This window comes from Phacochoerus africanus, chromosome 3 (assembly GCF_016906955.1).
Source record: "Phacochoerus africanus isolate WHEZ1 chromosome 3, ROS_Pafr_v1, whole genome shotgun sequence".
Lineage (NCBI taxonomy): Eukaryota > Metazoa > Chordata > Mammalia > Artiodactyla > Suidae > Phacochoerus > Phacochoerus africanus.
The window spans coordinates 24,890,053-24,914,231 of NC_062546.1; the positions used below are offsets into that span (position 1 = coordinate 24,890,053).

The window sequence follows — 24,179 nt, forward strand, 5'->3', positions numbered from 1 at the left end:
TTTGTACCTATTTCTCATTCTGTTCTCCTCCCTCCATTCCCAGAGGCAACCACTATTCTGCATTTTGTATGTGTTCTGCAGTTTTGTGTTGTCCCATTCACAAGTGTTCTTCCCGCCCACTCTCTCTCCTCCATCAGGTGGTGAGCTATGCCCCATTCACGCTCTTCCCCTCACTGGTCCCCAGTGCTCTGCTAGAGCAGGCCTATGCTGTGCAGATGGACTTCAACCTGCTGGTGGATGCTGTCAGTCAGAACGCTTCCTTTCTGGAGCAAACTCTCTCCAGGTATGGGGCAGTGGAGCTTGGGGGTCCAGGAGCTGCTAGAACCAAGGGACTAGAAGACTGGGGGTCATAAGGTATTACCCGAGAGCTGACTTGGTGCGCTAGGGGACAGGTACTCCCCAGGAGAAACAAAAATTAGTATGTCAGGAGAGTGTCTCGCTTCCAGTTATTTATATGGCCTCAAGCAAGTTCTTTTCTTTCTCTGGGCCTCAATTTCTTCCTCTGTATAATGGGAGTTTGGCTTTAATCTAAGCAGCCTTCCAAAACTGACATTCTGTGATTTTTTTGATTCTTGATCCCCTGTTTTGAAGACTGAAATTTCCACTTGGAAGTAGGGAAGGTCAGCCTAGTTTTAGATTAAACAGGGGAGGGGAGGGTTATTCAGTTTAAAGTCAGATTTCCTATTTCTTTTAAGAAGTGGCCTTTTCTTGTCACCTCAGGCCTCTCATCTCTGGTGGGATGGGCTACAGACTGGCTACCGCCCCCAGTTCGCAAGGATACAGAACCCATGAAATGGCTCACTCCCTCCATCCCTCTCTATCTCTTTTCCTCTTATGGCCCTGGGACAAGAGATATTTCTTTATTTTAGAATTAACTAAGTTATTTATTTTAGAATTAAATTGTGTGTATGTGTTTGGAGAGAGAGAGACAATATATCTGTTGTATTTATTATGTTATGTATAATTACATATCTGATTAATTTTCAAAAGGAAACAATTATTTTGTCAAAAACAAAATATTTTTAAAATGTGCATATTGATATAAGGGTGAATATGAGAAGTTTGGAAACCATTGACTTGGAACTAAAAAAACCAGTGAGTCCTGAATGCACAAACCTTTCCACCACCTTCCCCACAGAACTTTCTCAGGAAGCATCCAGCTTTTGTAGCTATGATTCTGGATCGTGGGAAATATGAGCAGCATAATTTATTACCTCTACCCTAAAGATGCAGGGAAGGTGTGAGACCTTCTCCGAAGCCCATCTCTGCAACCCCTTCCTTCCCTGTTCCCCTCTCCTCTAAAATACACACAAACCCTAGCTTGTATGGGAGCAGAGGTTCAGCATCACACGTGTCAGAATAGCAGCCTAAGTTCTGGAGTTGAAGAGAAGCACCTCTTCAGAAAAGGGAAAATGTGCCTCAACTTTTCCAGAGGCCGGTCCAGTTAGGAGCTCTCCTCTCCTAATCTCCCCATTGATATATGCAATTCCCCCTTCCTGCTCTGTTCCCTAAATTATTGCCCAGCCACCTCTCCCAGGTCCCAGAATCTCCTTTGGAGCTAGTGGGTGGTCCTTTGGTTTCTATGTGTATTTATAATGAACTCAAGTGTACATACGTTTAAAAAAAAAAAAAAAAGAGCTCTTATGAAAGAGCTGGCTGGGGAAGAGAGGAACTTCAGGGCAGGCCTGAGCTCCATGGGCTCAGTGGGGTCCCTGTAATAAGGTGAGCCTGGGAGTCAGGCTTGAGCAGGCATGCAGAGGCTGCCCTGAATCATGAGAGGCAAAAAGTTAGTTACCTGTGGGTGTCTCTTCCTGAGGCTTCAGAAAACCATACTGGATAGGTCCCTCCCTCATGTCACATGTCACAGCAGCATCCTTGGCCATGATGATAAGCTAGCACAGACATGGTCCCCACCTTCATGTGGTTTATCATCAAATAGGAGAGAACACTAACCACACAAATAAAATGGAAAATTGCACCTGCAATCAGTGCATAAAGGAAAGGTCCACAGTGCTATGCGAGGTCCACATAGGGGGAATCTGACGCAGAGAGGGAAGGCTTCCCTGCAGAAGGCATATCATATGAGGACTGGTTGAAGAAGAAAAAAACGGATATTTAGTTTGAGTCAGAAAAATCTTTGTAGGTACAGAACATAATTGCTACCTTCTAATCTCTGAGAGCTGCCATGGAAGAGGTGGAAAAGACTAGTCCTCGGAAGCCACAGAGAGCTAATGTAAGGTCAGCCAGAAAGCTTACCAGCCAGCAGAGCTACTCAAGTACAGAATGGTTTTATCAAAAGCCATTTTTGAATTCTTTCTGGGACTACACATGATATTCAGTTTTGTACACTGAATACTCTTCACTACAACTCTATGATATAAATATAATTATATTCATCTTCATTTTACAGATGAGCAAACTGAAGTACTAAGGTGAAACAATTCTCTGAGGTTGCCTAGTAGTGAGTGGTAGATTTGGGATTTGAACCCAGGTCGTTTGGCTCTAGAGTGGGATTCTAAACCACTGTTCTCTACAGGATTGGTGTGGGTGTTCAAGTTTGGGCCAGTAGACCCAGAGGGGATTCAGGAACCAGTGGAAATCCTTGACCTTTCATATCTCATGTAGCCTAGAAAATATTGCTTCCTCTTCCAGCACCATCAAAAGGGACAACTTTACTGCTCGTCTTTTTGACATCCACAAGCAAGTCCTGAAAGAAGGCATTGCCCAGGTAACCAGTCCCCATTCAGCTCCAGTCTGAGACCTTCCCCTCCCATCTTTCTCTCTCTCTCTCTTTTTTAACCAGAAGAATTTGGCCCAGTCCCTGAGCTCATGGGAGTCAGCCTCTAACTGGTACCCACTGGGTTTGTTCAGCAGTGGCCAATCCTGGGCTGACCAAAAAGAATGCTTCTACTGGGTTTGGGAGTGTTAGCTGGCACCTGCAGTCTCTGCATAGAGTTTTGGTACCTGTCTGCTCCATGCCTAGGCCCTCAGAGTTGGCCCCTGGGCAGATGTCCTTAGCCTTCAGTTTTCCCCACAGACTGTGTTCCTGGGCCTGAATCGCTCAGACTACATGTTCCAGCACAACGCAGATGGCTCCTCAGCCCTGAAACAGATTGAAATCAATACCATCTCTGCCAGCTTTGGGGGCCTAGCCTCCCGCACCCCAGCTGTGCACCGGTAGGTCTCTTGGGTAGTCCTGGGCACAATGGTGAGGTAACAGCCTGTGAGCCTAGTCACAGGTGGGGGCAGGGATCTCCAACGCTGGTTATGCCTTCCCGGGCCTCAGGTCAGGTGTTTCCACCCTGTAGCACAGTTTTGTAATTAGTCTTAGTATGTCAGGGAAAGAAAGAATCTCATGGTTCATCCAGTCCCGTCCTTTCATTGTACAAGTTAGTATTCCAGGCAGAAGGAATAGCATCTGTGAGGGCCTGAGGTAAGAAAGAGCTTACATGTTTAAAGGCCTGAAAAAGATCAGAACGGAGAGAGAACAGGCGCTTCCCCTGTGAGGACTGGACCCAAGTAGCATCCACTTCTAGTCAGCAGTGTTGCTGTGATTCCACATGGTCTGCAGCAGGATTCCATACAGCACCTGATGCTCAGGGAAAGGGGTTTCAGTTCACTGGGAGGCTGGTGTAGAGGAGAAGCACAAGGTCTCAGGGTTCTTCTGGGCATGTACACCAGGGCCAGGCTAAGGGCAGCCCAGCACATTCTAGCCGGATGTGGATCCTACAGGTGTATGATGGAAAGATGCTTTTTTTTTTTTTTTTTTGGTCTTTTTGCTATTTCTTGGGCCGCTCCCGCGGCATATGGAGATTCCCAGGCTAGGGGTCCAATCGGAGCTGTAGCCACCGGCCTATACCAGAGCCACAGCAACGCGGGATCCGATCCGCGTCTGCAACCTACAACACAGCTCACGGCAACGCCGGATCGTTAACCCACTGAGCAAGGGCAGGGACCGAACCCGCAACCTCATGGTTCCTAGTCGGATTCGTGAACCACTGCGCCACGACGGGAACTCCAGAAAGATGCGTTTTAGTGCTTAGCTGATTCACAAAGTCATATTCGTAAAAGTGTGAGTCATGGGCAGAAGGGTCTTCCAGGTTCATCCAGTTACTAAGTGTACCTCTGTCTTCCAACAGACATGTTCTCAATGTCCTGAGTAAGACCAAAGAAGCTGCCAAGATCCTCTCCAATAATCCCAGCAAGGGGCTGGCCATGGGGATTGCCAAAGCCTGGGAGCTCTACGGTTCAGCCAAGTAAGAGGGAGACAACATGGCAGCAGAATCCTGCTGCAGATTCAGCATTCATGGATGCATTAATTTCTCTGCCTGATAATGTTAGGCAGTGAGGGGGTTTTTCTTGGAACAGAAACTTTCACTTTAAAGTGCCAGAATTGTTTTCATGGGGTTTCTGGGCTTCCTTCTTAAATAAGAGAGGCTGATGATAATTTAATCTTTTCTTGTGGGCTAGAGGTCATCATGATGGCAGTGACTGCATCGTGATGTAATGCAGAGGTGCTACCTAGAGTGGGAGAGGCTGTTTGCTTGCACTACTGGCCCCAGTTGTTAGACTTTAATGTCATATTCATAGTTTTTCTGTCTGTTTCCCTACTAACAGCTCTTATTTCTTACTGCTATCATTGTGCTTGAATTTATAATCCTCCACTCACATCCTTATACCTCCTTTCTGATTTGCTGTAGTTTAGGAAAGCAAATGATCTGTTATATTTGTGTCTAATGAGCGTGAGGGCCTCTTTGATGAGTAAATGCATAAGCTCTGATTTAGGGATTTTGTGGTGTCTGTTTTAACTGTTCAGGGGCATTTTTTGCTTCTTTCCTATTTCTCAGCCATGATCCAGATGTGTAAAGATGCTAGGTAAGTGACTTCTGGATAAGCGAGGGGCCACTCTACTAACAGTTGTTGCAGTGTTAATATAGCATTAGTAGTTCACCCGCAATGAGCACCTACTAGTGCCACACTTTGTGCTAAGCACTTCACATACAGGATCACGCTGCATCCTCATATCAAACACTCTAAGATAGATACTGTTCATCTCCCCCATTTTACAGATGAGGAAACTGAAATTCAGAGAAGTGAATTGTTCATGGTCAAGTGGTGAGTTGGTGGTTGAGCCCGGAGTCCACTTCCCTCTAGAACCTGCCTTCTTAATCATTTTATTGCCTCAAAGAGAGCCTTTCTGGGCTTTCCAAGCCTCACTAAGACTCAGAAACCTCAGATTCTGAGCGTTTAGAAGTCATTAGACAAATACTTCGTGAAGTACAACCCTTGGATAGGTTGTATTTTAAGAGAGTGACGCTATAGATGGATCAGCTAGGGAACTACTGGAGAGAAAAGACTCATGTGGCCAGAATTAGGCACTGGTAGGTAGGAGCTGTGGGTTGCCTGAGCCAGGATTGGATTCCCTGATTGTGAGAATTCAATAGGCACTTCTGCTGACCCAAATATGACCTTTGCTAAAGTCTGTTCTTTTCTCTGAACATCAGTTTCCTCACTTGTAAAATGGGGACAATAATAATAATACCTAAAAGGATGGTAGTGAGAATTAAATGAAATCATAGATTTGAAAAATGCTTTAAAAAAATTCAATGAGGAAGAGTTTCCTATTGGCTCAGCAGGTTAAGGATCCAGCGTTGTCACTGCCATGGTGTGAGTTCAGTCCCTGGTGTGGGAACTTCTGCATGCCATGAGTGCAGACAAAAAAAAAAATTCAACGAGGGTCATTATGTAGCACTTTCAATAACAATAACAATGAATTATTTATAAATTATTACTATTTATAATTTATAAATAATGCCATTTATAAATAATACTATTTTATACATAAAGTTATAAAACTATTATTACAATAATAGTAAAACTACCATTTAAGGAACACTTGAAGAACAAACTGAGGGCTCAGAAAGGTTATTCAGCTTGTCCACGGTCACTCAGCTAGTAAGTTTAGAATTCATGTTTATCTGACTCTGAAGCCTGAGTCTTCTCTACTACATTGTTTTGCTTCAAAGAGGAATGGTCCCATAGTATAGATTGAAAAACTGAGGCTCAAGCATTTGTAGAGCAGCTGAATTTTCATTAATTTATATTATACTTTTTAAAAGAATTTTTTTTTTTTCTTTTTAGGGCTACACCCTTGGCACATGGAGTTTCCCAGGCTAGGGGTTGAATCAGAGCTGCACCTACCAGCCTATACCACAGCCACAGCAATGCAAGATCTGAGCCACATCTGCGACCTACACCTCAGGTCATGGCAATGTCAGATCTTTAACCCACTGAGCAAGGCCAGGGATTGAACCTGCATCCTCATGGATCCTAGTCAGGTTCATTAACTGCTGAGCCATGACAGGAACTCCTAAAAGAATTTTTTAAAGGAAGTCTGGAAATGTATCATGATGTCAGTTTAGTCATTTATTCCAACTCTTTTATTTATTTATTTATTTATTTTTGTCTTTTTGTCATTTCTTGGACCGCTCCCATGGCATATGGAAGTTCCCAGGCTAGGGGTCGAATCGGAGCTGTAGCCGCCAGCCTACACTAGAGCCACAGCAACGTTGGTTCCGAGCTGCGTCTGCAACCTACACCACAGCTCACGGCAACACCTGATCCTTAACCCACTGAGCAAGACCAGGGATCAAACCAGCAACCTCATGCTTCATTGTTGGATTCATTAACCACTGCACCACAACGGGAACTCCTATTCCAACTCTTAAAATACAGTGTTTGGCTAGAATGAGTAAGGATAAGAAAAGGGTATTCTTGATATAAAAGGTTGGGAACTATGATCTACTTAACACCCTTGTCTTATGTATGAGGAAATCAGGACCCAGGGAAAGAAACTGCCTTACCAAGCAATGCCATAGTCACTGGCAGAGCCAGAACTGGGACTTAGGGTCCTCATTCCCAGTCAGCAGGCTCCTGCCACTCACCTTTCTTGGCTGGCAACTTCCCTAGTCCTGCTCCTAACAGATTGCTCAGAACTGAAGGCAGGAAGTAGAATATCTCTCCTTAGCCTGACTCCAATTATTTGGCAGGGTACAGGCTGACTTCATTAACCAAAGCATGCAGTTCTACTTTAACCTACAGCCTGCAGCCTCCTCCCTATGCCTTTTCTTGAAAGTGGGCCAGCCTGGGCCAAATGCCACCTTCCCACCCATGAGCAGATCAGATCAGGCTACAAAGTAAAGAGCAAGGTCATTGGCTTTCAGGACTCTTTCAGGGCAAGATGGATTGTGAAAGCACCATTTCTAGCTTGTCTCTCAGATACTTTAACTCAAAGCCAAGACTCAGCCTAATGTCATGTCTGACCTCAAGAGTTTTCAGGCGGGCCAGGAGAGGGGGCATCCTAGGATTTGTATTCCAGCTAAGTAGGAAGGAGTCAGGCAGAGTGTAGTCCAAGAGTTTCAGCTGAGGAAGGGAGAAGCAGAGACAGATAAGAGACCAAGTACAGGAGGTCAGGAATCCACACTTAGAATCCTAAGCCAAGTCCGCCTACCCAAGAGTTTCAGCAAGAAGCCTTGCGCAAAATGGAGTTTGGTGCTGCTGAACATTGCCCCTAAAAGAGTCTGGTGGGTGATTGGACCTGTCCTTGACAACTTAAAATAGCTTGGTTGGTAGGCAAACAGATAGTTCTTTGGCATTAGCATTTCCCTGAGCCTTTGAGCTCCTGCTTCTTTAAGAGACGTGGATAGGCAGAGAGGAAGAATCCAGGTAAGCCTCAGTGATCCCATCAATATTATGGGAACAAACAGGGATCTGTGTACATCACAGAAATGTTGGGAGGCCCCGAGAGATAATGCCTTATTCATAGTTGGCTTTTTATAGGATTGTGTTGCGGATTCCATTGAATTATTATAATATTCTTTGTGATAATCACACACTCTTTTATTATATGCTTTACAATCTATAATAGGATCATTAGCCCCCAACCCTCAGCAATGTTCTTTTACAAAATATCCTTCAATAGTCTCACCTGTTTATTCTTCCGAAAGATTTTAGAATCATTGTTTGTTGTTTGTTTTGTCTTTTTGTCTTTTCTAGGGCTGCACCTACGGCATATGGGGGTTCCCAGGCTAGGGGTCGAATCGGAGCTCTAGCAACTGGCCTATACCACAGCCACAGCAACACCAGATCTGAGCTGCGTCTGCAACCTTCACCACAGCTCATGGCAACACCAGATCCTTAACCCACTGAGCGAGGCCAGGGATTGAACCTGCAACTTCATGGTTCCTAGTTGGATTCGTTTTTGTTGCACCACGATGGGAACCCTAGAATCATTGTTTTAAATTCTGTGAAAAAGTCCTCCTGGGTTTTAAATCCATATTTTAATTTGCATGGAAAATTGACATCATTACAGTATTTCATCTACCTGCTGGAGAAAGGGCGGAGACTTCATTTTTTCAAGTTTTCTTTTTTTAGGAAGTAATGTGCCGTAGCCTCAGGTATATGCCTGAGGCAGTCCTGGGTTGAGAAAACCTCTGTATTCTTTCAGGGGAGCTGTGTTCTCATTCTCATTCCTGAAAGGGGTGGGATGGAGGGAAGACAAGCTTTGTAGTCACCTTGGGCCACCTCTGCTCTTTCCCCAGTGCTCTGGTGCTACTAGTTGCTCAAGAGAAGGAAAGGAATATATTTGACCAGCGTGCCATAGAGAATGAGCTACTGGCCAGGTAAGTAAAGGAGGGGAGACCTCTATATGTGGCCCCAGGATTGGGGAGAACCACTCAGAACAGGGCATCCACTCTCTCTGACCCTTTTCCATCTTTCCCAGGAATATCCATGTAATCCGGCGAAGGTTTGAAGACATCTCTGAAAAAGGATTTCTAGACCAAGACCGAAAGCTATTTATGTAAGTGTTCAGGGAGCAGTTCCCAAGGATCCAATAAAAGGCTGGTTTAGGAAACTCATCCTGCTGCCCACTTCCCCCAAATGATCCTTTCTTCTGGGAGATGTGATGGTTTGTTTCCTTCTCTCCGAATTTTAGGGTGATTCTGGAAATACCCCATCATCCCAGGAAATTTTGGAGAAGGCTGGCCAAGTTCTGCTTCTAGAGGGTTACATCAGAGCTGTTGACATTTTGGATAACCTTGGTTTTCATATGGCTCTGTGCTCCCAAAAGTTTTCTTGCCCCTCCTGCCTTTAGGCCTGGGCAGTTGGGCTGGGCAGTCAGGGAGGTAGCCAGCTCATTCCATGACTGATCTGGGGGTTGCTCTCTGAAGTCTCAGGCAAGATATCAAAGGGCCTGGATTTGTATTCCAAGCCAGGCCCTGTGCTTCCCTTCAGGAGCCACTACCGAGTGACTTCAGTATCACTTATTTGGGTAGTGTGGCTTACATCATGCATATTTAGACCTAGAAATTTGTGATTCTTAAAGTTAAAAACCTCCTGGCATTTCACACTACCACTTACTATTTTCAAAATGTGCTTTTATCTTAACAAAACGAAATCACTAATTTACTTTACAGATAAACCAAACAATATAAAGTAAGTCAAAGAAATGGGGGAGCTCCCATCGTGGCTCAGTGGTTACTAAACCCGACTAGCATCCATGAGGATGCAGGTTCGATCCCTGGCCTCGCTTGGTGTGTTAAGGATCCGGCGTTGCCCTGAGCTGTGGTGTAGGTCACAGATGCAGCTCTGATCCTGCGTTGCTGTAGTTCTGGCATAGGCTGGCGGCTACAGTTCTGATCGGACCCCTAGCCTGGGAACCTCCGTATGCCATGGGTGCAGTCCTAAAAGACAAAAAGACCAAAAAAGAAAAAAAAAGAAAAGGGGGAAAAGTTCAAAAAGACTGTCTGTGGCTTAACTAGATTCATGTTTTGTGTCTCTACCCCCACCATCACACCACCACCATCACCACCACCCCACTTTTAAAAAATCTCAGCCTGGTTTCAGCTACTTTAAGCAGTGTAAATACAAGTGTGTTTTGCTAGGTGCAGCAGTATGATTCTGCCGCTCAGTAATTTTGGGCCCACCTTTAAAAAAACTTACCTAATTTGATTTTGGTTGCTTTCTTTCTTCCTTTTGGCCTTACTAGCCTGACTCTGAATCTGGAATATTAGAAAGCATTCCCCAGTGCGTACCTCCATTTTTTTCATCAGAAGCGCTGATGGTGTGGATATCTGCTTTCGCATTTCCAATGAATCCCTGTTCAGGCTATCCCTGTGGACTGACTTTCAAAGAAGCCAAAGGCATTTTGATGCACTCTGAAGTGGATTGAACCATGGAACACATCCGTTATAATTTAACACAGCAGCTTTCTCCATCCTGTGTTCTAGGGACGGCCAGGAAGTTGCTGTGGTTTACTTCCGGGATGGCTACATACCAAGTCAGTACAGTCTACAGGTTGGTATTTTCTATTATACCATTTTTTGCTTCATGGGACCCACCATCATTCCTCAGAGATTCAACTCAGGTGTCCCAACAACTCAGGTTTTTCCCTGAGCACTGGCCTCAATTCTTCCTTAGGGAACTTGCTGCAGGAACTTCCTAGGCTCCCACAAGCCTTTTGCTGCCTCTCACTCTCTATACACACACTGTCTACTAGAATCTGGTTCCTCAGGAATCCACAGTGCTTCAGCCATTCACATTGTTCCTAGAGATATGCTGGTAAATGTTTAACAAACATCTTTCTAGGGAGGGAGGTTCCTATTTGTAGCATTTTCTGATTTCTATGGTGTAACTACTCCCATCATGGCCAATTTTAAAGCAACCCAACTTAACATATCTGAACAGACTTAGGGAGAGATAGGTGCAATCAACTCTTGCTAGCCAGTGCAAACCAGGTCTGTCACACCACTGATCATTTCCGTCTTGTCACCTCTTTTCTTATCTGCATCAGAAAGTTTTTATCACTTGTCTGTTCATGTTAATGATAGTAATGATAATATCACCTTAGTTTGCTATTCTACCATGTGGTTTAAAAATTATATTCCACATCTACTATTTCATTTAATCCTATTACAACCACCCTGTAAAATATATAATTATCCCCATTATATAGATGGAGAAACTAAGGTTTGGAGAGATGCAGGGGCTTATCTAAGGTCCCACAGGGAGTTCCCAAGCTTTCTGACTCTTAGTCCAATAGTATTTCCAGTATATCATTTTCCTCCCCCGCCCCTAATCCAGGGCATGGAGAAGTTGAGAAGCCCACTTTCAGTTGGGAGAAGACAAATGAGTAAATAAGTTAGAAAATAGCATGAGCGATAGACTGGGGGGTCATGAGCATTTGGCTCTGCCTCTGTGTGACCATGGGTAGGTTCCTGACCTTTTCTGAACTAAGTTTCTATAAACTAAGGGAACTACACTAAAAATGGAGGGAGCTCCTTCCAGATCTATAATTCTTTAAATATAGGATCCTCCTTAAGGCTTAACTGTACAGGGAGAAGTGCCACGGAATTTGCAGCTCTAGAGATGGTCCTTTCCTTTAGAAAGCAGCTAGTGGTGGGAACTTGCTGACTAGCTGAGAGAAAAACTCACTATGTATTGGAAAAATGGATCCAGGTTCCAGGACAAGGGGTCGGGGTGAAGGGGCCAAAGAAAACTTTATTGAGCTAACAAGGAAGGAAATTAATGCATAAGGAAGATAACTTTTATTACTCAATGAATTTATTACATTTGTAGTTGTACAATGATCATCACAATCCAATTTTATAGGGTTTCCATCCCACAACCCCAGCACATCCTTTTTTTTTTTTTTTTTTGGCCGCCCTGCAGCATATGGAGTTCCCAGGCCAAGAATCAGATCTGAGCCATGGCTGTGACCTAAGCTGCAGCTGTGGCAACACCAGATCCCCAACTCACTGGGCCAGGCAGGGGATCAAACCTGCATCCCAGGGCTCCCAACTCCAGGAAGAGAACATTTTTAGGGAACTAAGAAACTCAGACCAGGTTTAGACATGGAAATAAGTCTGCTAGGCTTAGTGATTTGTTAGGTGACTGTGAACAAGCCCCTGCTCATCTCTGAGTTTTGCTTTCCCTACTTTCCATAAAGTGATACTTTTCTGGGTTTATCTCTGATATTCTGGGTACCTTTAACTCTACCTGGAACACTAGCCTAGTTGTTAGGTGGCTGGGGTTATTGGTGAAGACCAAGCAAAGGTGCTGCATGTGGACTGATTGTATCAGAGGAAGGACAGCATGGGTGGGGGTGAGTGGGTTTGGGGTGTTGCTTCTCTGGCCATAGCCCTGATCTTGCTGTGGGCAGCTTGATGTCTGGAGTCGAGGACAGACTGTCCTCCTGGTGCCTTGAGAAGGGGGACTGGAACTGGGAGGCATAATCTTCTTCTGTTTCCCTGCTTGTCATACCTTAAACTCAGAGCCCACAAGACTAGTCATCCTGCAGTTACTCACCTGCAGACCTTTGCTCATTTGCTCATGTTAACCTGAGTACCTCTTCTCTGTTGAGTCTCACCTGTCAGACTCTACCTGTCCACTCAGATTTCACCTCACTAAACAACAGTAACAAATACTGAGCACTGACAAAGTTCTAAACACTTCTAGACACTGGGGATACAACAGGAAATGAGACCAACAACAAGGGGCCAGGCCTTATGGACCTCACAGTGTGGTCAGGGAGATGGTCATCAGAAAGTCAACAAAAGTAGAAAAAAAATGTTTTTTTTTCTAGCTGGAGGAAGCTCTTTGAATGAAATGCCAGGGTGAAAGATAGAGAATTATGGGGAAACCCACATTAAATAGTGTGGTTTAAGGAGGTGGCTTTGAGAGGAAAATTAAGGATGAGAAGGATCCCACCATCCATTGGAAAAGCCAAAATGACAAGAATTCCAGGCAGAGGGAAATGCAGCAAATGCAAAAGCCCTGAAGTGGAGATGACATATTTGTGTGTTTGAGGATTGACAAACCTGTGTGGCTGGAAGGTGGGAGGGGGTGGAGGGATGGTGTGGAATGAAGCAGAAAAGGAGAAAAGAGGCAGATCCTACAGGATCTTATAGGCCATGGTAAGGAGTTTGAATTTTATTTGTAGTATAGTAGGAAGAAGAGTTCATAAAGTATCCCACCTCTTCAGATTGCCTCATCAATTTTTCTACACCCTTTCACCTTTTGTCATTTTCCCTTTTAATTATAGTCATGCGTCATTGTGCTGGACTGTGAGCTCCCTGAGGGCAAGAGTCCTGCCTATTAAGAGGGCCACACCTGCCTCACAAGGATGTTGCAGTGACCCTGGGAGATAATGAATATGAAGATACCTGGCACTTGATGGATGCTCATTAAAGGACTCCCAAAGTGAAATTAAGTGGAATTCTTGGTTTCTCTTTGCAGAATTGGGAAGCACGCCTCCTGCTGGAGAGGTCACGTGCTGTCAAGTGCCCAGACATTGCCACCCAGCTGGCTGGGACTAAGAAGGTGCAACAGGAGCTAAGCAGAGTAGGCGTGCTGGAGATGTTGCTCCCTGGCCAGCCCGAGGCTGTGGCCCGCCTCCGTGCCACCTTTGCTGGCCTCTATTCACTGGATATGGTGCGTGGACAACCCGCTTCTTCCACCACGGGCCTCGTATCAGGGGCTCAGAGCCCAATGTGTTGGGGAAGCTGGAGCTGCCAGTGGGCCCGACTCGGGTCACTGATGCTGTGAGAACCCCTAGAGCCCTGGGATGGGGGGCTGGAATCCATTGTAAGCTCCCTCAACAAAGGTGGAGATGGGGATAATAACCAGGGGAAGGGGCTAAGGCAGAGAGTGAGAACTGAGGAATATCTATACTCACTCTTTAGGTCTCCTGCTGCCCCTGAACTGTTGTCAGAGAAAGCTTATTCTCCTTGTACTCCCTGCACTGGGGGATTTGTTGGGGGTTGCATCCAGGCAGTAGCATCAGCCTGAAGGGGCATATGGCTCTTCTCCCTCCTGTTCCTCCTCTGATGGTGTTTATACAACCAGCAGGACCTTGGCTCCTGCCTCTTTGGCCTAAGACTGCTGGTGACAGCTTTCTTGCCTCCTGCCAGGGTGAAGAAGGGGACCAGGCCATCGCTGAGGCCATTGCTGCCCCTAGCCACTTCGTGCTCAAGCCCCAGAGAGAGGGTGGAGGTAGGTGGTTCCCCCTTGTCAGAGCTGCTCAGTGAAAAGGGAGTTAGCAGGCTGTCACCAGTGCCAATCAGCACTTACTATGGGCACAGTCCCAGACTACGGGCACAGTCCCAGGCTCTGGGGGATATAAGAGGAACTAACACTGGCCCTTACCTTGAACAGTATCCCAGGAGATGCTGTGATCAAGGGCTGTGGAGCACAAGGGAATATGACTAACCAGCACTGGAGGGTTTGGGCAGGTGGGTGATTTGTGGGAAAGCAGGATGGGGGCACATCAGGAGATTGGATATCTTCACACCTAGTTTGAACTCCTTGAAGACAGGCATCATGTCTGCCTCACGGACCCACAGGAGATGATTTTTGATCTTGGCGTTAAGGGTTAGATAGGAGTTTCCCAGGTGGAAAAGGGGGAAGAGCATTCCATATAGAAGGAGGAACCCCCAGCATAGGCACTAGTCCATGAATGTGTGGTATGTTTGGAGATTAATGAGTAACTGGTGAGGCTGGAGTACAGTGTGGGAGGTGGGAGAAGCAGGGATTTGGGTTGGGAAAGGTGATTTGGGACCTGATTATAAAAGATGTTGACTATATGTAGGAAGTGGGATTTTATCCTAAGGGTAGTAGGAAGCCATCAGAGAGTTTTAGGGAGGGGACACATGATTGATCCAAGATCTGTTTCAGCCATCGTAGAACATGTCCTGAAATGAGTATGCCACTGTGGTGGCAGAGAAACCATAGAGGAGGCTGGCACCGTTGTCCAGAAGCACAGTGTAGAGTGCTGGGCGTGGGCTTATGACAATGTGGAGTACAGACTGAAGAAACATGTTCAAGTTAGTGACAGGTAATGGAGAGGGAGGAGTTAAATGATTCAGGAATGCCTTCCACTGGATTGGCTGTAGGAAGGTCCAGGAGGAGCAGATTCAGGGAGAAATAATGAGTTCTGTCTGGACATGTTGAGTTTGTTTTGGGAGCCTGTAGGATATATATGTGATGTCTGGAGCAAGGAGCTTTAGTTAAAGATTTGGGAGTTAACAAGTTATAGAATATAGATGGAAGCTTGGAAGAGACCTCCCTGAAAAAAAAGTATATACATGTAGGAGAGAGACCAAGGGTGGAAGACCAGTTCCTTGGGAATCCCAATTTAAGAGGGGCAGGAGCCAGTCAGGGAGGTGGAGGAGTAATAGCAATAGACAGGCAGGAGGAGAACCAGGGCAGGATAGAGAACCAGGTGAAAGGTGTATTTGCTAGTGTAAGGGCTCTCCTGTTAAGGTGACATTACCTCCTCACAAACCAGGCCTGCCCTGGCTTGTCAGGAACTGAGGCTCCTGACTTGCCCACATGGCTCTAGAAGCAGGAGCACAGGGTGGAGGTGGACAGAGAGTTCAAGGTGACTTGTTCGTGGAATTGCAGGTAACAACCTATATGGGGAGGAGATGGTACAGGCCTTGGAGCGGCTGAAGGACAGTGAGGAGAGAGCCTCATACATCCTCATGGAGAAAATCGAACCTGAACCTTTTGAGAATTGTCTGCTACGACCTGGCAGCCCTGCCCGAGTGGTCCGATGCATCTCCGAGCTGGGCATCTTCGGGGTCTATGTCAGGTGAGCCAGTCAACATGTTTCCTCATCTAGTAAATGAGGCAAAGGACCCAAGACCTGCCCACATCACAGGGCTATCAAATGAAACTCAGAGGAGAAGTCCTTTGCAACCATAAAGGAAATTCCAAGTAGTATCAGGGTGGATGAGAAAATAATCCCGGACTAGGAGACCCCAGGGAAGAAAAGAGTTTGGGTCCAGCTCCCAGGCTACAAGGAATTTTGGAGAAAGGCGGGATGGGCCAGCTAGAGGATACACAGTGGCTTTGAAGAGCTGAATGGCTTCTGGATTTGGATTTGAGCATCAGAGAATCAGGAAGAGAGGACGACTGGGGAATGTGTAAGGAGCAGTTCCTAGTCCTTCCTACCACTTTGGACAAAATACTCCAAGGTCAGGCAAAGAAGGAATACCAGGTCCTACCATGCTCCCCGCCAGAGCGTGCCCTTTCTATAATCTTCCCTTGAACTACTCCACTTGCAGCGTCTCTGCCTGCCAGTTCCCCAGCCCTCTGCCCCACAGCCATCTCGAAAGAGAGGTAGAGAAGGAAATTTACAGCTACAGAACATGAAATACGAGCCTAGCATCATGCTAAGTACTTTTCCTGTTTTATTTAATCCTCATGACCATCTTGCAAAGTGAGAAGTATTATACCTATTTTAAATCGAGGGAACTGATATTTAGGAAGGCTGAGTAACTCACTCAAAGACACAGAACTAATAAATTCAAGCTAGGAGGTAAACCCAAATCTGATTCTAAAATCCTAGCACTTTCTCAGGTGTAGTCAGTCACCCATGTACTGCTCAGCTAGGATCAAGGAAAGTCTTGGGTTTGGGGGTTCAGTCCAGGTGATGGAGTTGTGTGTCTCCTGTCCACCTTTCTGTAGGCAGGGAAAGACACTTGTGGTGAACAAGCACGTGGGACATCTGCTTCGAACCAAAGCCATTGAGCATGCAGATGGTGGTGTGGCAGCAGGAGTGGCCGTCCTCGACAACCCATACCCTGTGTGAGGGCACAGCCAGGGCTGCCTGCACTTCGATCAAAAGACCTTCTATCCTTTGTACTTATTCCTCTCCTAGCTGCCCTCCCACTACCTGGGAAGGCTAGTCTCTTCTAGAGATTTTCAGGGTCTTCATGGAAGGGTGAATGCTGGGTCCCTTCCCCAAGCTCTCCCATCTGAGGACCAGAAAAGCTGTGGTTTCCCTTAGGTATGATCTAGGGACCCCTGAATCCTCAGGGTATAAGTATACCTCAGAAGAAGCTGATATGACCTAAGGGTCCCTAACCCGGCCACCCTCCTGTCAGCCCCTTGTCAGCCCTTTCAGCAGGTGTGTCTGATCTGGGATAGGACTGAGCTGAGGGGTAGGAGGAAAAGGGTGGAGGGGCACTGCCTTTCCCCACCTCTGCCTTAAATAAAACTACTTTGCTGATTCTGTGATTCCTTGGTTTGTACATTTAGGGGAGGGAGGAGCTATAATCTGAGTCAGCCCACTTCAGGAAATTGGTGCAGGGCAGGTAACTTGGCTCTAATCAGAATCTCCCTAGCCACAGACACTAGGATAGGACCCTGAAGTTTCCATCCTTAGTCACTCACCTGTGTTGCCACAGGATCATAGGGAAGAGAGCCCAGGAGGGAGGACAACCGTGATGGGACCTCACAGTTGAAATCTGGCATCAGATGCTTTCCTGCTTAGCTCAGGAGCTTGTCAAAAGGCCTGTGAGTGAAGACCTGATTAGCTCTGCCTAAACCAAAGGTTCTAGAAGGAGAATACTGGGGAAAACCACTCCCCTTCCTATCCCCACACAAGCCAGAACAGCTAATAAGTATACAGCCTGTAAGATTCCCAAAAAAACAAGTCACCATCTTCTTGAGGTCACAGACTTTATTCCTACAACCACAGGGCTTGAGTAGGACTGGGGCAAGAAAAGGGAGCTTCATCTGAGAATGTCGCTTCTGGGCGAGACTCTGTTCAGGGGAGGGTGGGAACAGAGGACAAGAAAAGTAAGCTCCTCTGGCCCTAGTAAATATAACACATTTACTCCTACAAAGACACAGGTGATCTGAGAACCCTCTGGAAACTGAGCCTGCCTGCCCAGCCCCTGGAGCAAATGGCAGACAAGCACTGCCATCTGGCGCAAAAAGAAATTCAGACCCAAAACAGAAGCAGCAAAGTGTTTAAAAAAATAATAATCAATTGTTCCAAGACTCACAAACAGGCATTTCCAAGGGCAAGTGCATGCCCAAGATAAGTAGTGGTATTTCCTGAGAGAGCTGACATAGGATTATAGAGTTGCTTCCCTGCTTCAGTCTATGCCCTCACTTGCCCACTGAACACTTAACTTAGGTTGGGACGTGGCCTTCAGGTCCCTGTTTTGGGCTCCAAGGGCTCTTTGCAGTCTAGGGACACAGTAGCCCGAGACTAACCTGGACCTCGCCTGGCAGTTGCAAGAAGTTGCCTCCACCCAGAGGCAAAGTTGATCCTCAGTCCCAGACAGCTGGTCAAGGGAGGTGGTGGGGGTCAGCACTGGCCCTCAGTGCTGGGTGGGGGGCAGGGAGGATGGGCAAAACTTTGGAAAGCAAAGCAAAGGGAATCCTGGGTAAAGGGCAGGGTCTCATTCATTGGATGGTCTGGCAGCGGTGGCTGAAGAGCTGGGTGATGACGGATGGGTCAGCCACAGTGGACGTGTCCCCCAGGTCATGGTCATTCTGAGCGATCTTCCGAAGCACCCGCCTCATGATTTTCCCTGGGGGACCACAGGCTTCTGGTTACCTGGTGACAGCACTGACCCACTCCAGCCTTGTCAAAGGCTTCTGTCCAAACACACTCTGCCACCACTGGGCCTCAGCCAATCCCAATCCCAGTCCCTTGAGGCCTCTGAACATACCTGAGCGGGTTTTAGGCAAACCGGGTGCGTTCTGGATGAAATCCGGTGTGGCAATGGGGCCAATCTTTTCTCTAACTGTAACCAACAAATCATTTTTTTTTTCCAGTATCCTTAGCCAGACTCCCCCAGACAGGGCAGAGATGGCTCTGTACTCAACTTATTTTCTCTTCAAGGCTTTGCACGTAATCATTCTCAGGCTTTTTGTCTTTCTCTAACACATTGTCTCTTTACGTTCTCATTTTATATTAATCCATCTTCATGGCACTTGAGCTATAGAATCAGCCTGCTAGAGTTGAAATTCAACTTTACTAGCCCTGTGGCCTTGGGCAAGGGATCTAACTTCCCTGAGCCTCCATTTCTTCATCTTTAGAATGAGACTAACAATAGGATCCATTTCATGGGTGTGATTACAGGGGTTAAATGGATTAATGCATTTTAAGCACTTATACTTAGCTCAGTGGTGGCACAGAGAAAGAATTCTATCTATGTAATCACTGTTATCCTCATGGAGACTGATTGGGAAGAGGGCACTTAGCCCTCTGGGGCCTGTTTGTGGTTTGAAAAGCAATTCATTCACTACAGTGCTCCCCCAACCCCCGGCCACCCCACAGCCTACTGTGGTAGCTCTGCCATCAGGACAGACCCCATAATCCCTGCCAGGGAAGCTCCTTACTCTGCTTCTTGAGCTCTTCAGTAAGGGTGGGGCTGAAGATGTGGCCATCACGCAGGGTAACAAAGCAGTAGAGGCATTCGCCCTTCACAGGATGAGGGTGGCCAACCACGGCTGCCTCTGCGATAGCCTGGTGTTCCACAAGTGCTGACTCTACCTCTGCTGTGCTCAGCAGGTGTCCTTGTCAAGGGAGAGGAAGTGCCATGAGAGAGATCCCAGCAGGGCAGTCCTGGTCTGGTCAAACGGGGAAGGCCTTTCATTCATTCCTCAGAGGGCATACTTCAGCTGCCCCACCATCCTAGTTCCCCTCCTTCAGGCATATTTCAGTATTTAGCACTCTTCCTCCAAAACCTGGGCCCAGAAGGGAATGATACACTCCAGGCATGGTCTGGCCAACAGATGTCCTGGCTCTCTCAGAAGGCTTTGGCTTAGAGTTGCTGGGAGAGCAGGGTTAATAAGAAGGGAAAATGAATGGTCCCTGGTCCTCACCGGATACATTTAGCATGTCATCAATCCTTCCAGTGATCCAGTAATAGCCATCCTTGTCCCGTCGGCAGCCTGGGAAGAGAAGAAATGCACGACACAATAAATACACCATAGTAGGACGTATGATCCATGTTACCAAACTGCTACACCCACTGCAACAGCCTCCTAACAAGTCTTCCTGCTTCTACTCTTGCCTGCCGTGGTAGCCCAGGCTCCAAGGTGGCTGCAATGATCACCTCCTGGTATTCATACCCCTGTGTAATCCTCTTTTTCATTGTACTAGGGTTTGTGTGATCAACAGAATTTGGCAGAAAAGATAGGATATCATTCCCGAGAGTAGATTATAAAACACAGTGTAGCTTCTGTCTTGGTTGCATTCTCTTAGATTACTTGCTCTGGGGGAAGCCAGCTGCCGTGTCATGAGTTGCCCTGTGGAAAGGTCCATGTAGCAAGGAACTGAGGGTTCCTGCCAACAGCCACATGAATGAACTTGGAAGTGGGTCCTCCAGGCTCAGTCAAACCTTCAGATGACTGCAGCTCTGACCACAGCTTGACTATAACCCACGAGAAACTCGGATGAGAACCACCAGCTAAGCCACTGACAGATTCTTGATCCTCAGAAATATAATATTTATAATAAATATAATATTTGTTGTTTTAAGCTGTCAGGTTTGGAGGTAATTTGTTTCATGGCAATAGATAACTAATATGTCCACCTAAAGTCTGTTTTCTATAAAATAGGCAAAGTTGCTTTCTAAATAGTAAATAAATTCTTATCCCTTCTCTGTTGTACACTGGAGAAAATCCAAACTCATGTGGCTCATGAGGCCCTATATTATCTCCCTCTCCAACTTGATATAACAGTCTTCCCCTTGCCTACTACCCTCCAGCTACACAGGGTTCAGTCTGTTCCTTAGACAGTCCAAGCCTGTGTTTCTCTGGTACAGATAATTCACTTTTTTTTTTGTCTTTTTTAGGGCCACACCAAGGCATATGGAGGTTTGCAGGTTCCCAGGCTAGGGGTCAAATCGGAGCTGTAGCTGCCAGCCTACGCCATAGCCACAGCAATGCCAGATCCAAGCCGCATCTGCGACCTACGCCACAGTTCCAGGCAACACCGGATCCTTTACCCACTGAGCTGGGCCAGGGATTGAACCCAAGTCCTCACGGATACTAGTGGGGTTTATTACTGCTGAGCCACAACAGGAACTCCCAGAACATTCACTCTTATTTCAGATTTTCCTATGCCTGTCTCCTCACCCTCAGGTCTCTGTTCAAGTGCCACTTCAGAGAAATCTTCTCTCACCATCTCATGTATGGTGGCCATCCCTGCAGACACTCTTTATCCCATTACCTTATTTATTTTTCATCACAGCATTTATCACTATCTAAGATAAATTTATTAGTTTGCTGAATTTATTGTCTGCCTCTCCTTACTAGAATGTAAGCCCTATGAGAGCAGAGACCTTGCCTTCCTTAATCATGGTAAAATCCTCTGTACTTAGTTAAGTACCTGGACATAGTAGGTACTCGATAAATATTTATAGAAGGATGGATTGGTGGGTGGACACATAGGTAAACATAGACTCTGGACCTGGAGACACACATGACACATAGTGCTATTTGCCCCATCTTCTTCAACCCAGGAGCTGTGGAAACAAGAACCTTTTCCCTCATACATCAAATCTCAGAAGACACTGTGCAACACTCATTCCCGATCTCACGGTCTTCTCTGTAGCTCTGACTTGATATTAGACACTGACACATAGGACACATCCCTGACCAGCTCTTCTTGACAGTGAAAGGGGAATGCACATGTCTTGGTGGGAGGTGTGGAACAGGGTTAGCCAAGGCTCACCATCTCCTGTCACATAGTACCCGGGAAACTTCTTAAAGTAGGTGGCTTCAAAGCGTTCGTGGTTCCCGTAGACTGTGCGCATGATCCCTGGCCAGGGCTGCTTGAACACCTGGAGCGTGAGGAAGACACGGTGTTCAAGTCTGCTGCACTGTCTCACAGAAAGACAATCAGAGCTTTGCCAGCCTAAGGAGAAATAGCCTGAATGCCATTCCTGAGAAGTAGGACAAAGTTTGGGCTTTGGATATAGACAATCAAGGCTTGGAATCCCAGCTCTGCCGTTTCTAGTCATGTGACCTCTGGTTAGTAACCCTCCCTCTTTGAGCTTCAGGATCCTTATCTGTAAATCAGAGAAAATAATCTCTACCTCCCAAAGTTAATAGTATGTGGTAGTTGGCCAGCACAATGTTCGGTTAGTAATAAGCATCTGGTAGCCTTGAGTCTCCTTTTAGGTAATCCCTCAGGGATGCAGATCCAGTTTGATGCAAATGAAAACAGTTATATAAAGAGGTGGGGCCCACACACGAGTAAATAATTATGCCCCCATCAGTAATGTCCTGTGACAGCAGATTGATGGGAGGGGCAGGACTCTAGGCTAAGAGCCAGAAGACCTAGATTCAAGACCTGCCCTTGTTACTAACTTGCTCTTAGTGAAAATGAAGTGGGGTAAAGGGTGGAGGCTAATGATCTCCCTACAACTACTAATAAAACAATCACAACAGCTAGCATTTATCAAGCACTGTTAGGTTCTGTGCTAAATAAACCTTTCACATGGATTATCTAATTTAATCAATCCAGCAACCAGAGGTGACAAAGATATTATTATAAATCTATTTTACAAATGAGAAAATTTAGGTTCAGGGGAGTTTGGTAACTTATCTAAGGTCACAGAAGAGGCAGAGTCAGGATTTGAACCCAGGTAGCTTGAGTCTGGAGACTCTATGGTTTTCCACTATGTCTTCCACACCCAAAAAGGCACTGTCAAGTACCTTTGAGCAGAGCCCTTAAGAGGCTTCTGAGCCAAAAGTCAGAGAGGCAGGTAAAGTATCCAGAAAGATTCCCCCCATCTCCCCCAAAGTCCCTCTGCAGAGGATAAACCCTCAACCATGGAGCCTTAGCTAAAGGCAGCTTCCAGGAGAAGACTGGGTTCTAAACTCTAACAGAAAAGCAGAGTACCCCTTTGTGGAACACCCCACGCCCCCACTCGAAGACCCATAAGGGCCAGGATCTCACCAGATAACCTTCAGCTTCACCTTCTAACTCTTCCCCAGCCTCATTCAGGATTGCAGGAGCTACACCAAAGAATGGAAAGGTCTAGAAGCAAACAGGAGATAGGATCCATGGAGTGAAATGAGGCAACTCTGACTCAACTCTCTACCTCTCCTGAGGAGCTCCAGAGCCCCAAATTCCTCACACATATCAGTCCAGCCCTCCGACCCTCTAACTAGGCCAAATACCCCCAGGACCAGCCACGGGAGCTTCACTCACAGCAGAACCAGGCTTTGTGCGTGTGGCACCAGGGAGGGGGGTCAGCATGTGGCCACCCTGTGGAAGTCAGAGATCAGGGGTTTGAGTCAGTTTCTCCACACTGTCCAGGAGCCCCAGCCTTCTGAACCCCTTACTTACTGTCTCTGTCTGCCAGAAGGTGTCCACAATGGGGCAGCGGTTGTCACCTACCACCCGGTGGTACCACAGCCAGGCCTCAGGGTTGATGGGTTCGCCCACTGTGCCTAGCACCTTTAAGGATGCCCGGCTATGCCTGGGCAGGGATGTGGGGAGAGAAGAAGGCTCTAAGCACCACTGGGAACCAGGAAGACAAGCCAGGCTCTTCTCCTGCCCTTTCCCCTATTCTAAGCCAGGGCATCAGAACAATGGAATGGAAAAGACTGTGCACAAAGATCAGCACCCAGCTCTGAGGGGCACCCATGGGGCAGCAGCTGGGGAGGGGTCTCACTTGGTAACAGGCCCATCTCCAGACTTCATGAGCAGGCGGATGGCCGTGGGTGCCGTGTAAAACTTGGTCACCTTGTACTTGTCCACGACGCTCCACAGGCGGCTCACGTCCGGGTGTGTGGGAATCCCCTCAAACTGACCCCAGCAAAGGTTGGTCATTTTTGGTCCTTCTCAATAGTCCCTCAATTCCCCCACCACACCCTCAAGCTCAGTATTTTGCCCTGACAAACCCATGCCTTCACCCCCTGACCAGACAAACCAAGAGATCTTCCCAGTTAGGATATACAACTCCCTAAGAACTCCTCTTTCTCTAGGAAACAGGTCATTGCATAAGTCCTTGGGAGGCTGTCACCCAGGATCATCTAGTCCATCCCCTAAACAGACCAAGTAGTCATTGGGCCCAGTACTCTTCTTACCAAAACACTGGTGGCTCCATTGGCCAGGGGCCCATAGGTGACATAGGAATGGCCAGTGATCCAGCCAATGTCTGCTGTGCACCAGAACACATCCTCCGCATGGAAGTCAAATACATACTTGAAGGTTGTAGCCACATAGAGCATATATCCCCCAACGGTATGTACCACACCCTGGGGAGAGAATAGGGCCTCAGGTTGGCCTTAGGCTCACCCCCACTGACTACCAAATGTAGGCTGGACAGAGCCAAAGGAAGATCCTCCTCAGGGAT

General features: G+C 46.8%; 2 protein-coding genes across 4 annotated transcripts in view; one reads left to right on the top strand and one right to left on the bottom strand.

Moving 5' to 3' along the window:
• The window catches only part of GSS (glutathione synthetase), a 26,373-nt gene extending 9,291 nt beyond the window's left edge, over positions 1-17,082 (top strand). The window contains exons 3-13 of the mRNA XM_047771254.1: positions 138-283; positions 2,653-2,728; positions 3,038-3,177; positions 4,140-4,256; positions 8,601-8,681; positions 8,783-8,860; positions 10,290-10,356; positions 13,297-13,491; positions 13,971-14,052; positions 15,463-15,652; positions 16,531-17,082. Of these exons, the coding sequence (XP_047627210.1) occupies positions 138-283; positions 2,653-2,728; positions 3,038-3,177; positions 4,140-4,256; positions 8,601-8,681; positions 8,783-8,860; positions 10,290-10,356; positions 13,297-13,491; positions 13,971-14,052; positions 15,463-15,652; positions 16,531-16,654 (1,296 nt within the window). The 3' untranslated portion in view covers positions 16,655-17,082. The remainder of the gene's footprint in view (positions 1-137; positions 284-2,652; positions 2,729-3,037; positions 3,178-4,139; positions 4,257-8,600; positions 8,682-8,782; positions 8,861-10,289; positions 10,357-13,296; positions 13,492-13,970; positions 14,053-15,462; positions 15,653-16,530) is intronic.
• Positions 17,083-17,509: 427 nt separating this feature from the next.
• The window catches only part of ACSS2 (acyl-CoA synthetase short chain family member 2), a 54,822-nt gene continuing 48,152 nt past the window's right edge, over positions 17,510-24,179 (bottom strand). For 2 of the 3 annotated variants that reach the window (XM_047771250.1, XM_047771251.1), the window contains 10 exons: positions 23,911-24,081; positions 23,496-23,629; positions 23,168-23,300; positions 23,030-23,086; positions 22,775-22,855; positions 21,545-21,653; positions 19,690-19,758; positions 19,204-19,380; positions 18,531-18,605; positions 17,510-18,389 (listed from right to left, as the gene is read on the bottom strand). In XM_047771250.1, the coding sequence (XP_047627206.1) occupies positions 18,262-18,389; positions 18,531-18,605; positions 19,204-19,380; positions 19,690-19,758; positions 21,545-21,653; positions 22,775-22,855; positions 23,030-23,086; positions 23,168-23,300; positions 23,496-23,629; positions 23,911-24,081 (1,134 nt within the window). In that variant the 3' untranslated portion in view covers positions 17,510-18,261. The remainder of the gene's footprint in view (positions 18,390-18,530; positions 18,606-19,203; positions 19,381-19,689; positions 19,759-21,544; positions 21,654-22,774; positions 22,856-23,029; positions 23,087-23,167; positions 23,301-23,495; positions 23,630-23,910; positions 24,082-24,179) is intronic. The other variant, XM_047771252.1, reaches the window with a different exon arrangement.